This window comes from Chelonoidis abingdonii, chromosome 6, assembly GCF_003597395.2.
Source record: "Chelonoidis abingdonii isolate Lonesome George chromosome 6, CheloAbing_2.0, whole genome shotgun sequence".
Classification (NCBI taxonomy): domain Eukaryota; kingdom Metazoa; phylum Chordata; order Testudines; family Testudinidae; genus Chelonoidis; species Chelonoidis abingdonii.
In genome coordinates this window covers 26,084,920-26,102,001 of record NC_133774.1, presented here as the reverse complement: position 1 = coordinate 26,102,001, position 17,082 = coordinate 26,084,920, and the positions used below count along the sequence as shown (strand labels likewise).

Genomic DNA, 17,082 nt, shown 5'->3' with positions numbered 1-17,082 from the left:
TAAAGTCGAGTGTATGCGGCCACACTAAGCACATTAATTTGGTGGTGTGCGTCCGTGGTCCAAGGCTAGCATCGATTTCTGGGCATTTGCACTTGGGTCGCTATCCTAGCGTATCCCATCGTTCCACTAGTTTCCCCTGGGCCACTGGATTTGGGTTGAACCCCATGCGCTGATGGTGCAGAATACAGCGCTGTCGCACGGTGAATTACTGGATAAATGTCGTCGATCATTCCTCCTCCGTGAAACGGCAAGGCAGCAATCATTTTTGTGCTTTTTTTCCTGGATTGCCTGCGAGACGCCATAGCCCAGAACATGGAGCCCGTTCGCTATTTTCTTACTGTTCACCGTATATGTTCTCTGGTGTTGCTAATGAGCGGTCTGCCAGTGCTCACAGCAGATTCATTGTCTTTGCAAGATAGCAGGATGGTTATCAGTTGTTCTCGTACCGTCTGCCATGCACTTGTAGAAGTGCGATGAGTGATGCTGGTTTCAGTCGTTCTGTACTGCCTTGCTGCTGTCATGGGTTGCTCCTGGCTGAGGTCGGCTGCGGGGCGCAAAGACAAAACTGGAATGACTCCCGAGTCAATCCCTCCTTTATGGTATCTAAAAATAGAGTCAATCCTGCCTAGAATATGGGGCAAGTGTGACACAGAACCAGTGTACCAGAGAACCAGAGAGCACAGGTGCTCCTGTCGATCCCGCAGAAATGATGAGCTACATGCCATTCGTTAGGGGTGTGCCCTGCTACAAGCCACCCATTGCTTCCCTGCCCCCCAACCCCCTGGGCTACTATTGCCAGTGTCCCCCATTTGTGTGATGAAGTAATAAAGAATGCCAGGTAAAGAACACTGACTTGTTAGTGAGACAAAGATGAGGGGAGGAAGCCTCCCGGTTATGACAGTCCGGTCAGAACATTAAGCGGTGCGGGGGGAGAGAGCCCAGCTCCCGCTGCTATGATAGTCAGGTAGTACCGAATCTTTTCTTTACCCAGGAAAGGGAGGGGGCTGATTGAGCTCGCCCCAGTTGCTATGATGAAGACGGTACCAGCCGTTTTGTACCATCTACTGGGAATGACGGATCATTCCTATTTTTACCAGGCGCCCCGGCCAACCTCACCTGAGGCAGCCAGAGCACTCACGGGCTGATTGATGCCGACAGGATAGCAGTCATATTTGACCGTCTGCCACTGGGGAGGGGCGGAAAAGGATCTGCTGTTCAACTGCGCGCAGCTCGCGTTCTACAGCAGCATGCAGTATACATAGGGTGACATAAAAAGTCAAGAAACGATTTTTTTCCTTTTCTTTTCACGGGGAGAGAGGGGATAAATTAATGGCTATAACTGAACCACCCCGGGAATGTGTTTGACCCTCAGGCATTGGGAGCTCATCCAAGAATGCAAATTCTTCAAGGACTGCTGGGCGATGATGAAGCTGGGTCCTCAGTACCCCCTCCTCCCTCCATGAGTGTCCATTTGATTCTTTGGCTTTCCGTTACGCTTGTCATGCAGCACTGTGCTGTTGATCTGTAATCATGCCTGAGATTTTTTTCAAATGCTTTGGCTATTCGTCTTCTGGACGGAGCTCTGATAGAACAGATTTGTCTCCATACAGCAGTCAGATCCGTATATCCGCCACGGTCCATGCTGGAGCTCTTTTTGGATTTGGGACTGCATCGCCACCCGTGCTGATCAGAGCTCCAAGCTGGGCAAACAGGAAATGAAATTCAAAAGTTCACGGGGCTTTTCCTGTCTATTTCAGCACTACTTCTCTCGTCGGGGAGGAGTACAGAAACCAGGTTAAAAAGCCCTTTATGTCGATATAAAGGGCCTCGTTGTGTGCACGAGTGCAGCGTTAAATCGGTTTAACGCTGCTAAAATCAGTTTAAATGCGTAGTGTAGACCAGGCCTGACAGACAGGAGCTCCTTGCATTGAATGCACACATAGGCCACTGGCCCATAAGGCAGGTAATCATACACACTGCAACTCTGTTTCTGGACTTCTGCCTGCATTCTCTTTTTACTCCTGCAGCTCTTTCCTTTATTGTTGTTTTGTTTTTATTGGGAGTGTTTATTGCCTTAAAAGGGATAGCTCAGTGGTTTGAGCATTGGCCTGCGGAACGCAGGGTTGTGAGTTCAATCCTTAAGAGGGCCATTTAGGGATCTGGGGCAAAAATCAGAACTTGGTCCTGCTAGTGAAGGCAGGGGGCTGGACTTGATGACCTTTCGAGGTCCCTTCCAGTTCTAGGAGATAGGTATATCTCCAATTTTTTTCTCTTTTTTTAGGTTTAAAGAATATTAATGAAGTGTATCTAGCCAATCCCTACTCTAAACTCCTTTGTAAAACTCCCTGGTTAGCTGCTCCTCTGGTCACTTAGGAGTGGGCTTTTTAAACCTCTGTTCTCCCTATGTAGCCCTGCCCCCGGTATAGGGTTGATGGGTATTAAAGGGCATGGGAATCAAAGAAGCTCTCAGCCTTGCCCAGCAGGGCTCTAGCTCAGCACACAGTCCCCCAAACAAAGAGACCACGCCATATACTTCAGTCAAGCAGCAAAAACACCACAAACATACACACTAAGGACAACAAACTCATCCCAACTCTGAGGCTAAATAAACCTGAGGGGGTTGTGGGGATTAAGGGGAGTTACTGCAAAACCCATTTTGAGACACGGCATTCTCCTCCAGAAAGCCAGCCATCTTTGTCTGCTCCCTACCCCTTACCAGAACCTAGATCTTGTGCAGGGATTTGCCAGGGCTGAGCTTTGGCAACTCTAGGCTTGGCAGTTCATAGCCCTGGCACCACTGGACTTGCCGCATTGATTATAAAAATAAAAAAATTGCTTGAACCCTAGCACCTCTTTCATTACAAATTAAGCACTGCCCAGATCTAAGATCTGGGTAACTCTAATACAGCCATGCAAGAGGTTTGGGGAATCCTTGTCTCCCCCCACTTCCCTGCACAGCCACTTTAGAAAATCACAATCTAGCGCTAAATATTAAACAACTTTTCCTGAATGCACAAAAGCAAGATTTTAATCATTTTACTTCATTATCTGTTTTAAACTTACCAAGTGACTATGCCTCCTTGACAGCTAGCCATGTATAAAGTTTGAAGTTTTTAAGTTCAACCATTTTTTGGGAAAAGTTTTTTTGGGGCCAGATCTTCAACTGGTGTAAAACATCTTAGCTTCATTGACTTCAATTGAACTATGACAGCTTTCACAAGTTGAGGAGCTGGTACACCTCTACCTCAATATAACGCTGTCCTTAAAAGCCAAAAAAATCTTACCGCGTTATAGATGAAACCATGTTATACTGAACTTGCTTTGATTCACCGGAGTGTGCAGCCCGGCCTGCCCGGAACACTGCTTTACCGTGTTACTATTCAAATTTGTGTTATATTGGGTGGCGTTATATCGAGGTAGCGGTGTATTATTATTTCTCTCTATGTATTTATAGATACAATTTTTCTTCATTTTCCTAATAAAAACATCTGAACAGAGTTTGTTCAAACACTCCAAAAACAGTTATGTCACCTGAGGGCTGAGATCAAATATGCAAAGTTTCAGCACACCAGCAACTTCCCATTTGATATTCCCAGCTTTCCAACATCATTACATGCCATAGCAAAACATTTGCCTCTTAGGACTGCTTCAGTAAATCACCCTTACTGCTACCATCATGTAAGAGAAATGTGAGATGAGAATGACACCGCTAGCTTTTTGAATTATAAAAAGTCCAGCTCTTTCTGTAATTCTGGGGGAAAAAATCTGATAGCTAAAGACTGCTGTTATGCAATTAAACATCAATTTGTTGTTTTATTTTTCCATTTAGATACTTGCAAATTGGTAATTCTGCATGTGATACAGCATATCAGCACAAATACCTCACCTCTTGTGCTTCGTGGGCTATTAGCTGTTCCATTAACATCTTTCGTCGTCTTTTTTCTCGTTGCTCCCGGGCAAAACTGTCTTCCTCTAGACGTTTTTGAATTTTTTTTATATATTCATCATTTGAATAAGTGCTCAACAATTCAGTAGTTGTCTGGGCTGTGGTGTCTGGAGCTGTTGTGTCTAACTCCTGTATCTGCAAGGTGTCCTGTACATTGCTAAGAAAATACATGTTGAACATCAAAAGAACAGCTACTTAACCTTACACTAAGTGTGTTCTTTCAGAGGTGTTGTCAATGTGGATTCCACTCTTGGTGCACATGAACCACATGCACATGAATTTGGATTATTTTGGCCACCAGTGTCCGTTAGGTCCACACCTGCATCCTAAATGTCCTTGTGTCCCCCATTTGAGGGCTTAGCAGGCACAACCATTCCCTTGCCAGTAAAAAAATCTCAGAGGATTAGGACTACACAGGATTGGGGAAGGAGGGTGGGTCATAGAATCAAAATGGAGAACACGTCTCAAAGAACCACCGTTTACTGTAAGGCTAATAACCATTCTTTTTTCTTCGAGTGATTGTCCACATGGATTCCACTCTTGGTGACTAACAAGCAGTTGTCTACATGGAGGTGGGTAGTAAGGGACTTACTTAAATAGCAACTGCATGGCAGCCCTACCGAAGTAGGATCAGTCTTGAAGAGTCTGCCAAACAATAATATCTTGTAAATGTAGTGTCCATTAGCTACCCTACAGTTTTCAGAATTAAGGACATTCTTCAAACAGGCAGCAGAGGCTGCCTGAGACCTAGTGGACTTGGTACATCCAGTTAGCTCACTTGAATGTGGCCAAATTGATGCTGGTGTGTTCTACAGGTCTTTTGAGGTTCCAACCATCCTTTGTTTACAGGCATGGTGAGCCTACCAGGTATACAGGGGTACATGATGTCCAAGGGTTTGTGAGGTTTCGCCTGCACCACTTCTGATCTGAGCCTGCTGGGCTCTGATTGGCTGCTTTCATGTAGCCTCTCTAAGCAGGCCTAGAGGACCCATCTTCATAGGCCCTTTCCTAAAGCACAGTGTAGTAGGACCACAGGGCTTGTATAGCTAAAGGCTCTGCCAAGAGGAATAAGGCTAATAAGATATGAGTACTGGGGTGAGGGACTGACAGCAGGGTTCTCACCACCCTAAACCTTTCAAGGAAGGTAGACTCTGGTACTGGGCCCAAAAATAAATCACTCATACTATATGTGCCCTGGATACCAACATAGTAGGTATTGATACACTGGGCACTGAGGAACATGCTTCCAAGGTTGCCTGTACAGTACCATAGGATTTGTACTGAGAGAGAGAGGGCCTGCAGGTTTAGTGGGTACTGCCAGCACTCTTAACAGTCAGTACTGGAGTGCTAGAGGGACCATCTCAGGCTATTTTCTGCTCCTGCACTATTGAGCCTGAAACTACTAGGACTTATAAGTCTTGTGCCTCAACTCAGAAGGTGACCTATTCTTTGGCTCAGCTCAGGAGTAGTGTTTCTTCCTACCCTATCAGAGGTCACTGAAGCAAGGAGGTGGCAGATGACTGGCACCTCTTGGTCAGTTTAGCTTTGTGTGGAATATTGACTCACTCAGGGGCTCATGGAGAAAGACTGACTGAGGTCAAGCTGCCTCCCTCCTTTTAGTGTCCAAGAAGGCTTACATACAGCACACCAAAAGGAACAATTTTAAGAAGACTTCCCTCACTTTTTTAGTCTGTTTAGAGAAGAAGTGATATATGGTGCATTGTTCAGGAATACGTCTAGGGTGACCAGACAGCAAGTGTGAAAAGCCGGAGCAGGAAATAATAGGAACCTATATAAGAAAAAGACCCCAAAATCAGGATTATCCCTCTAAAACTGGGACATCTGGTCACCCTAAATATGTCCCTGTCTTAAACAAAATAAGCACCTAGATTGCCTATTGTTAAGTGGCACTGAAGCTTCACATCAGACACAGGTCTTAAACCCCAAAGATTTTGCTTTTGGCATTTTGCTAGTGCCCACAAATACAGGGTGATTCTAGCTGAAAAGCAAAACCTGACTAAAATAAGATTTATTATTATTATTTGTGTTGCCAATGGGCAGCAAGACTAACAATTAACCCTAAACTCACACAATGTGCAGAGAAGCAGGTGCACACTGCAGGGGTTCCATCTTGCTCCCACAGGTGCTAAAAAGGAACTGATGGACAGTTGGGACGCTCAGTTCTTCGTGTCCTCTGGGGCGAGAGCACGGAGGGAGCAGGCATGGCACCAATGGACCCTGCAGGCCAAAATAACCTGGTCTTGTGTGCCTGGGATGCATGAACACCGAGTGGAATCCTTGTGGATTAATCATTTGAAGATTATATACAGTTTTATAGTGATAAAATTGCTGCCTCCCTGCTCTGCCCCTTCCACTCTGGTCACTAGCTGTAATATCAAAGCAAAAGACAAAGATCGTTGCTGCCCTGAAACTAGCTGCTGCTGCCTTCTCCCTGATGGGCCAGTTGCCCCTAAGTTCTGACTTTGGGGAACGAGCTTTTATCATCTCTTTGAAACCAGTATGTTGTTTTTGTCAGTCTGTTTGCTTTTTTACAATAGGCAGAGTGCCTATATCTTTATTAGGCTGGAAGTGGAATTAATTAAAACAGAAAATATTCTGCTTAATATATACAGTGCAGATTTAATTTATGTTGGTTTTATCGTATAGCTGTTCAAGAGCCATGTTATGTGTTTGAGAGGTATTTTATGTTTCCTCAATCTAAAACCCATACCAGAAAAATGTAAGCATCCCAAGCAGAAAGGCACTGAGTGGCTCTTGAAGCCACTTTATATTACTTTCAGTCTCCTGCTAAAGCACAGGTGAGGCATACCAACAGCAGGTGTCTTTCTTCCAGGGCTTCTTGATGCCCAGTACAAACAGTTTCTTAACCAGACAAATCATCTGCTGTTTCTATTTTATTCTGTTCTGTTCTACATAGATTCTTGTACTTGTGCTCATCATGGCAACATCTGAGCACCTTCTTCTATAGCTATTTTATGCAGGTATTAAGGTTCTAGCACAGGGGTAGGCTACCTATGGCACGCGTGCCAAAGGAGGCACACAAGCTAATTGTCAGTGGCACTCACACTGCGCGGTTCCTGGCCACCGGTCCGGGGGGGATCTGCATTTTAATGTAATTTTAAATTAAGCTTCTTAAATTACATACAACAATAGTTTAGTTATAGACATAGAAAGAGCCCTTCTAAAAAGGTTAAAATGTATTACAGGTCTGTCGCATCTTACGCACATTTAACATGCATGATTTCAGCTTTACACAGTCGGCAAAAACAAAAAAAAAGAAAAATAAATTTTAATACTGTATCTGTAGTGCGGGCAATTCGCCTGCTATTATACTCAATGTAATTTTGACTATACACAATTTTCACTTTACGTGCTGACTGTGGATGCAACAGACCTGTACTGGCATGCAAAACCTTAAATTACAGTCGATAAATGAAGACTCGGCACACCACTTCTGAAAGGTTGCTGACCCTTGTTCTAGCAATATGAAATTGGAAGATCCTTGCATGGTCAAATTAAACGAAGAAATTCATGTTGAAAAACATCTTCAGATAACTAGTGTGAAATACACGGATTAATATCAAGAATTAGTTATCCTGAAACAGCTCTCCTCTGTCTTAATTACACAAAAAGTTGTTCTCCAGTGAAAAATATAAGTTTTGGAAAAATCAACTAAAAATTAAAAATGGGATTCTCATGTGCATAAAATATCTGCATAAGTATGAAATCTGGAAACATAAACCTTAATCTATCATGTTTAAGGAATTCTTCGCCCAGGAAAACAGGGGGAACTAATAGATAAATTAGCTGAACTGATCCCTGTAACCTAATGCATGTGAGCAGTCTCATTGCCTTCACTGGGACTACTCACATTTGCAAAGTTAAACACATGCTTAAGTGTTTGCAGGATCAGAATTTCAGTGACGCAAGAGTTCATGTACACTCTTAAGTAGCCCTACCTCATTCAAGCTCTAATTGTCTACAAACTAATGCATTCACTTAACTTTACATCAGCTTCAAGTAAGTAAGTGTGTGTATAAGTCTGTGCAGGATTGAGGCTTCAATGTACACAGTGAATGATCTCAGTCTTTATGCATTTTTACACATAATGCACAGTGACAACAGGACATTCTAAGATAGTTAATACAAATATTTTTTTTAAAGTCAGTGTGAATATATGAAGTATATGATATTTTAAACTCTTCCCAGTTGGCCAAAACAAAACAGATTATCACAGTATCATGGGAAGGCACATGTCCAATTTACAGATAACTTCTGTACAAACATTAAGTTTCTACTCTAAAGCTTTTTGAGAGAAAAAATGTGGGCTGCTTTTTAAAAAAATGTACTCAAACTTTCCAAATATTCATTAAGACAAGACCTGGAAAACATGAGCCTAAAAAAGGAGAAAGTTTGAGAAAGTTATAAGCAACTGAGAAAGGCCCTTTAGGGATATAAATGTCTCTTTGTCTGACTGCAAAATTTAAAAATAGAAAATGAGGTATATTTTAAAATAAAAATGAAAACAGTTGATAAGTGGTGAACAGTTTCATTAACAGAACCACAAAACTAGTGGATATTTCTTCTCCCCAGTGACTACAGTTTCATTGGTGTTAACTTGGTGCAAACATTACCTGTCAGTGACTTGGGTGCTACTAGAAGTAGGGCTCTCTTTCCTCATAAACTTCTCAAACGTCTTAATTTCCATGTATACATCCTAGAGAAACAGCACAGACATTTCAATTGCCTTACCTTCCCTAAAACCACAAAAGATGGATTCAACTATTAATCATTAGTATTTGTACTGTAACTATTATACAGAGAATTTTTAATATAATTTTAATGTCTTAGAATAAATTATACTGAGAACATATTACGTATCAGCTAGCCCTGGGTGACAGAAGACAAGCTTATATCATGCTCCTACACACTCACTTCACTGTATTTTCCTCTTCCTACATACAAGTCAACCCATTGTAAAGACACCATCTGGAGCTTTGCAGTCTTCCATTCTGCACAATATGGTTTGCTAGATTACTAAGTAAAGTCAGTCCAAGCCCTGTGAAGAGTTCATTCAGAGTTTTTTAAGTATACTGTTCTTTGCCAAGTATGTTGTAATTTGGATTCAGTAGCCCAAATTTAGTCTTATTTTACACCCTGTGTAACCCAACTCATTCGGTAAATTCCAAAAGAGAATAGGACTAACTAAATTATCTCTCTTCCCTCCCCCTTCCCCCACCTTCAAAGTTCTCAGCTAGATCTGGTTGTACAGAATGTGAGTCAGGGTAAAATTTGGCCCACTTAGTTCTAAGTACAACATGACCCAAATTTCTGAATGGGAAGCACTCTCCGAAAAACTTTAAATGTATTACAAACAGTAATGTAACATAAAAGAATCCAGCAAAAGTATCTTCAGTCTTCCTTGCTTTGATACAAGACAGCTACCAATTTTAAATCTCACTAGTGTTTTTTGTTGTCAATGACACTTTTATATAGCATATTGTAAAAGAGTTAATAAATTACAGTGCAGAAGTACAACAGTCACAAATCATAAGGAAGTGACTAAGGGCTTGATACAACTTCCATTAAAGTTGACATGAATTTTTCCACTGACTTCAATGTGGCAAGAGTGGATCCTAAATGTTATCAAGGATTAATTTAAGGCGTGGTTCTATACTACTGACTCTGGAAGAACTCTCATTGATGTCAATGGGAGATTTCTCTAAGTTAAGTAGGCAGAATCAAGCCCTTAGAGGTTACTGGGCCAGATTCACTACTGCATTAGGCCAATTTTATATTGATGTAATTGTTGAAATGAGTTAAATCAACAGTGCTATTTGGTATGCATATCATCGCTAACAGTAGATTTCTACTATGAGTTTGCTTGCTTTGCAAAATTTAGTGTTACTAAAACTTAAAGTAATAAAGTTAACACTTACCTCTGCTTCTTTTTTCTTTTTTAACAATTTTTGGGCTTCAATAGCTTTCAAGGTACGGTTTAGTGGTGGTTTTGGAATCTGTATAATAGCTGCTTGAATCCTGGCCATTATTTCATTTTGTCTCCTTCTTCCTTTACGATGCTGAACATCCAGTATAAATCTGTTCAGTTACTTGAGTATTGTACAAGTACAAGTATTGTAATTCATCTACAGAAAAATTCTTATAAGCAGAAAGTATTTGAACAAACAAGTTCCAATCTTGCATATAGTGCTATAAAAACTTATTAAACCATTTTTCAAAAAGTAGAACATTTTTAAAAAAATGAAATCAAGAAGCCCATCTCTATACATTGTGTATAATTAAGCCTTAATGACTGTATTTTGAGTTCTCCTGCTTTGTCGGTCCCCTATATGCATGTGAAACAATCTTTTCTTTGGGACAAAAACTGATCTTGTAAACTAACTTTCTAACTGATCAACAGTTATAGCAACAACCTAGCACACTATGTTGGGAGAAGGAGGTATACTATTCAAACACCACTATCAGAAGGTATATGTCTTCACAATGCATAAAGCCTCCTAGGGCTGGTAGCGGTGGGGAATAGTACACAAAGAAATGTCCCTTGGTACGTTCCTCCAAAGATGCATCCAGGACTCACATTATGCAGCTTTACTGGTGTACTGGGATCAGGGTCTCCACCTCATCCCCTGTGCAGATAGGCACCCCCAGCAGCTTGTAGCACTGCCAGCCCTGCACTCCCAAGTGCTCACAGTCACATGTCTTGCCTCCCTACCACTTTGAGGGTGCACTACTCTGTGGCCCTTCCCCATTTTGTGCCACCACAGAGGGAGAGGGATAGACCTCAGTGCCACACTACTTTTATTTACTCAATTCCATTACAGATAATACCAGTGTGCCTCCACAAAACATGATTACTGATCTGTCAGATGGAGGATTTTTTAATAATCAAAATTTGTAATAGGTATATTTTTAAAATTAAAAACTGGTAATATAATAATTAAAGACTTTCTTGTTTCACTGACAATTGCATGTGTTAACACTTCCCTTTTTTCATTTCTCTTCTCTCACTGAGAGAAAGTTGCACGGATCCTCACCATTTTTCCTATGTCTCCTCTGCTTTTTTGCAGGTTTTTTGGTCTCTTCTACTTTCCCCTTCCATCATACTTAGTCCTCTCTCTCAAAAGGCTTTCAACGTTAAATTGGATAAAATAATAAAAGCTGAATCTGAAATTAATACTTCTCATTCAACAATTGATTAAGGACTGAAGAACTGCATCCCCCAATGATATTGAAGTGCTACTCTTAATTGAGGGAAAACAGTATGTTGAAAGGCTTCCTATTCTCTTCTAAAATTTACTTTCTTTCCTCTTTAGAAGCAAATACCCCAAGCGACATCTCTGAGTAGCATTTCAAATACAGTTAAGCACCAATTCCCTGGTACCTTTTTGATCAATTGTTGAAGCTATCTTCAGATCCAAGCTTTTGGCCTTCAATTGTGAATATAAAGCAGGAGGGGTCAGGAGGTGGGACAGATACCAAAGTGACACCATCAAGCGGACAATATTAGATTAGGTACACCTGGGCAAGAGTTTGAGGTTGGGTGGAAAAAGCAATTTACCTCCTGAGATTAAACAAAAAAAATCAACCCCAAAAGGGAGCATTACATCAAACACAAGAGAAGCATGTTTTTATTTTAAATGTCATTTACATTTTTTGGCGAAGAATATTTATACTGATAAGACCCACTTTATAATCATAGTAAGACTCTTCACGTTGTGTGTCATGTTTGGATATTACAACTTTTCATGTGATTGTGGCATTTGCCCTTTATCCTTATTCCTAACAATCCACTTGTGTCATGGCAATATACAAAAACATCAAACACTTTATTATCCTGATGTGTGTGTGTGTAAATATTAATATTTAAGTGATTTATAAAATACTATTGGTTACACAGCCACATCTTTATGTTTGTCAAGAGTGTTACACTTCTTCCTGCTTTTTCATCAATATGTATGTGTGGAGCAATATAAAGGGAATTAATGGCTTCAGCAGGACTAATAAAACACTTAAAGTTTACCTAAGTAAACATCTGCAGGATTGGATTCTTAGTATGAAAAAATAAATTGGCTTTTCACCTTTTCAATGTCTTGGGCTCTTTGCTCCTCCTGGATTTTTTGAACTTTCTGTTGTTCTGCCAACTGTATACAAGCTCTTTTATTTTCCATGTGCTTAGATTTCATTTCAAAATGCTCTGAAACCTGCTGCAGTCTCAAGTCAGTCTGCCGTGGCATTAGGTTTCTAAGACGCTATAATGAAATAATGTTTCAAGACATCTCAGAGTTAGAAACAGTAACACAAACATTACATTTAACCAGTTAAACAGTAACATAAACATCACATTTAACCAGTTAAACATTAAACTATTGTACTTCCAAAACTCAAAACTGTCCTAAAGGGACATTTAAGAAAATAGTTTTGAATAGGCACTTCCCATATACTGTACAGATGTTCGCAGAACAGCTAGATATACAGGATTTTTTTCCCCCAGAAAAATTGCCAGATTTTCTGAAATTGACATAGAGTTGTAAATTACAGGACGGCAAATGGTATTTGAACAGATGAATTCAATCAATTGCAGAAAATGCTGAATCAGGTGTTCCTTGTTTCTTTAGCTGCACCTCTTTTCCCTTTTTGGTTTGAGCTATCCACATACAACTGCCTTGGTGAAGGGATATTATGGCTGCTCCCACTCTCCTTGAGGATCGTTCTGCCAGTGGAGACGTATGTCTGATTTGTGCCACCAAATAGCATATACACAAGGGATAAATTTGGATCACAACACACAGCTTATTCAAAATTTCTCACCCTCATGAGGGAGTGTGGCCTGCTCTGAGAGAACACTACTAATGAGATCAGGGAGTGTGTGCTCTGGCAGGACCTACACCACTAACCCTCTTCTCGGTCTTCTGCTCTTTGCTCAATTTCTGCATGCAAACTGTACTGCCGAGAAGAATAAGATGGTAGCTGCTGTAAAAACTACTGGCCTGTGCTGTTATTTCCTTTGAGGCAAAAAAGAAGCCTGGGGAACATAGTAGGCAACAAATGGAAAGAGGCAAAGCAAGGAAACAGAGAATCTTGAAGATGATTGGCCTGCCTGTGAATCAATGAAGGGGATGGAAAACTAAGCATCTGTCACAGACGCTTCACATAGGTACTCTATGTTGAACAGAAAGTTTTGTTAAATGAACTGAATGTTTTGGGGTTTTTTTTGTTACCCAAAAGGTATATGTAAATGTGCTGCATTTTAGTCTGTTGATTATCCAGTGATGTATATGACAAACTTAATTAACCTACCTCTCGATACAACTTGCTCTCTATGCCCTGGAGCTTTGCAGGTGCTGCAGGTCTCATTGCTTCCATGGCTACTCCTGTAAGCCCCGCCTTTTTCTTTTTTTCTAGGGCAACATACAGTTGATACAAAAGCTTGGTTGCAGCCCCATGCTGTTCAATCATGATATTTTGGGCCTCATTTTGGTCAAACTGCACACCAAGGAGTTGAAGTGTTGGTTCCAGGCGAGAAAAATTGTTAAGTTTAGAGTTTGCGACCCTATATGTTTAAAAAACAAAACTATATGTAGTATGGTATTTTGCTACTATAAAGTATTATACATACTGCAAAGTACAATGTTACTTTGCACTTCATAGAATTTATTTTCATAGATCTTAAGGCCAGAAGGGACCATTAGAAACACTACCTGAATGTCCAACTTGCTGCAGTAAGCACTGTGATGACATATACCACTATATCAGGTTATTAGGAAAAAACCTGACTCTGAATAAGAGTTAAAGGTAGATTGTAATGTGCATGGTGAATACAAAAATAATTATTCATTGACACACACTCAAAAGAAACAATTCAAAATATTCAATATATTCAAAACTTTTTGATTTAAACAAAACCCTTTCATTAATCTAGGTAGCTGTAGGAGAGAATGCAGGCAGAAGCCCAGCAGCAGAGTGGGGGCGATCCAGTTTATCGTAATGAATGCAGCATGTATGATTACCTGCCCTGTGGGAGGGTGGCGTATGTGTGCATTCGGTGCACGGAGCTCCTGACCCTCAGAGACCGTGTTCGGGCTTTGGAGGTCAGGGTGATGGAACTGGAGGAGCTAAGGGAGACAGAGAGGTATGTTGATAAGGCTTTCTGGGACACTGTAGATCTGTCCCACCTCCGGTCAGACAGCCCCTGCACTGTTGAGGAGGATGAAAGGCCCAGAGAAGGAGAGCAGTCAATGGGAGCAGAGGGAAACCTTCCCATAGTTGGGACCCTCCTTCCAGATGGTGTTGGGGTATCCTCTCACACTGAGGTTACCTCTCCGGGGGAGGGAACTCCAGTCACTAGGAAATGCAGGCATTAGTAATGGGAGTGTAGCAGGGCAGTTACCCCACTCCTGCCCTGAAGGGCTTAAAACAGTCCTGGGAAAGGGCTATGGCAGGAAAAGCAGCTACTAGGCTGATTGGGGAAGCAGCTGCAGCTGGGCCACGCCCCAATCAGGCCTTAGCTGGCCCTATCCAAGAGGTTGGGAGCCAGGAGCTCAAGAGTCTCTCTCTGCATTCAGAGAGAGAAGGGCCTGGCTGCAGGGAGTGTAACCAGGTATCTGGAGCGGAGCGGAGCAACACAGGGCTAGGGAAAGGTCAAGGTCAAGAAAGCCAGGGAGCTCCAGCCTAGGAAAGCCCCAGGCTGCAGGCCTTGTAAGACCTATTAGGTACTGAGTGGCAGGGGCAGCAGATCCAAACCCCTTTGCCTGTGATGAGTAGCTTATACTGCAGTCTGCCCCAGTGAACAAGGGCTATATGGAGAATGGGCAGTAGCCAAGACTGAGGTGAAGAGGGGATAGTGGGTGGGGGTTCCCCTGGGAGGGGAAGACCCAGACTGGGAGGGGGGGTACTGCCAGTTAAAGGGGCAGTGGGGTCCTGGGAGGGACATGGGAGCCAAGGGGCAGCAGGACACCAGCCTGCAGAAGGTGTTCTGGAGGCTAGATGAGCTAATTCTCTGACAGACCAGCAGGAGACGCTGCAAGGGTGAGTCCCACACATTTACAGAGCGATTCAATCATTAGAAGCATAGATAGCTGGGTTTGTGATGACCGGGAGACCCATATGGTGATTTGCCTACCTGGTGCAAAGGTTGCGGATCTCTCAAGGCATCTAGATACACTCATGTGTAGTGCTGGGGAGGAGCTGGTGGTTGTGGTACATGTAGGTACCAATGACATAGGGAAGGGTAGGAGTGACATCCTGGAGGCCAAATTTAGACTGCTAGGGAAGAGATTGAAATCCAGGATGTCTATGGTGGCATTCTCTGAAATGCTTCTAGTTCCACACACAGGGCCAGGCAGGCAGGCAGAGCTTCAGGGTCTCAGTGCGTGAATGAGAGGATGGTGTATGGAGGAGGGGTTCAGATTTATTAGGAACTGGGGAAACTTTTGGGATGGGGGAGCCTACACAGGAGGGATGGGCTCTACCTGAGCCAAAGTGGAACCAGAGTGCTGGCACTAAACATTAAAAAGGTTGCAGAGCAGTTTTTAAACTAAGAGATGAGACTGCTGCAGAGGAGAATGTGGATCAGACAGACTTCTCTTAGAGGAGAGTCTATTGAGAGAGATTCTCTAGGTTTTAGTTAGGAGGAGAGGATGGAACAGGATAAAGTAGGGGCCAGATCAGACAAGAAACATGCACCTAAAAAAGAATCCGACACATCAGAAAAGGACAGACAAATAAACAGTGACAAGTTTTTAAAGTGCTTGTACACAAATGCTAGAAGTCTAAATAATAAGATGGGTGAACTAGGGTGCCTTGTGTTAAAGGAGGATATTGATATAAAAGACATCACAGAAAGCTGGTGGAGTGAGAACAGTCAATGGGACACAGTCATTCCAGAGTACAAAATATATCAGGAGGACAGAACAGGTTGTGCAGGAGGGAGAGTGGCATTGTATATGAAAGAAAATGTAGAATCAAATTGAAGTAAAAATCTTAAGTGAATCCACATGTTCCATAGAATCTCTATGGATAGTAATTTCATGCTCTAATAAGAATATAACATTAGAGATCTATTATTGACCACCTGACCAGGACTGTGATAATGATGATGAAATGCTAAGGGAGATTAGAGAGGCTATCAAAATAAATAACTCAATAACAGTGGGGGATTTCAATTATCCCCATATTGACTGGGAACATTCACCAGAAAAAAAAACAACGAAATGCAAAGAGACAAAATTCTGATCTTAAAGTCACTGGCTTCTTGAGCACTGAAGAGGAACCCACAAAGGAGAGCAATCCGATAGTCCCAGAACGCAAACTGGCCAACAGGTAACTATAACACGACCACTTGGAAATAGTGACCAAGACAAAAAAAAATCTGGGGGGACAAAACCTCAACACCAACACTGTGGCATGTAATCTCAGAAAGGGGAAAAGCAAAAAGAAGGGTGATAAAAAAAAAAAAGGTACAGGACAGAGTGAAATCCCGCAGCTGTATACACGTTCAAGGCCAACTTAAGTGTAACCCAAATAAAAAAACACAGAAAGCCACAGGGACTTAACCACCATGTAAGAGATCAGTGAGATAAAAGAACCTTAAAAAGTGGAAGGAAATTCTAGCGAGAAATAAAAGAATCATGAAATGGAAAAAAGTAATAAGAAAAGCCAAAAAGGAGGTGAGAACGCTAGCAAAACAAAAAAATAATAACAAGGTGTACTCAAAGCGCGCGTCTCTACAACCGTAGGGCCCTGGACGATAAGTAGTACAAAGACTGAAGAGATAATCATGGCGGGAAACTAAAGAATTCTTGCTTGCCAGTCCATGGCTGAGGATGTTCGGAGATTCCAAACTACCTGGCTGTTGTAGGGACAATGAGGATTGTTCACAGATGGAAGTTCATAGAGGAAGTTGGATTATTGATATATCACAGAGACGTCTGCGGACCAGGGCTCCACACAGAGTCTGAAAAACCAGATGTAATGCGATGACATGGACTTGCCCTTTCTTGTAAATTTTGGCTTCGCCCCACTCTGGAAGATACTAAGTAGCCAATCTTAAAAAGAGCCTAGAGGCATCCCAGCAATACAGACTGGAGATCAACGTC

The 17,082-nt window shown here is 42.0% G+C and overlaps 1 protein-coding gene across 1 annotated transcript in view; it reads right to left on the bottom strand.

The window, feature by feature from the left end:
- LOC116824570 (sperm flagellar protein 2-like) overlaps positions 1–17,082 on the bottom strand; it is a 45,263-nt gene that overhangs the window by 16,761 nt on the left and 11,420 nt on the right. The window contains exons 3-7 of the mRNA XM_032779922.2: positions 13,286–13,538; positions 12,067–12,237; positions 9,907–10,047; positions 8,602–8,684; positions 3,887–4,103 (exon numbers count right to left, since the gene is read on the bottom strand). Of these exons, the coding sequence (XP_032635813.1) occupies positions 3,887–4,103; positions 8,602–8,684; positions 9,907–10,047; positions 12,067–12,237; positions 13,286–13,538 (865 nt within the window). The remainder of the gene's footprint in view (positions 1–3,886; positions 4,104–8,601; positions 8,685–9,906; positions 10,048–12,066; positions 12,238–13,285; positions 13,539–17,082) is intronic.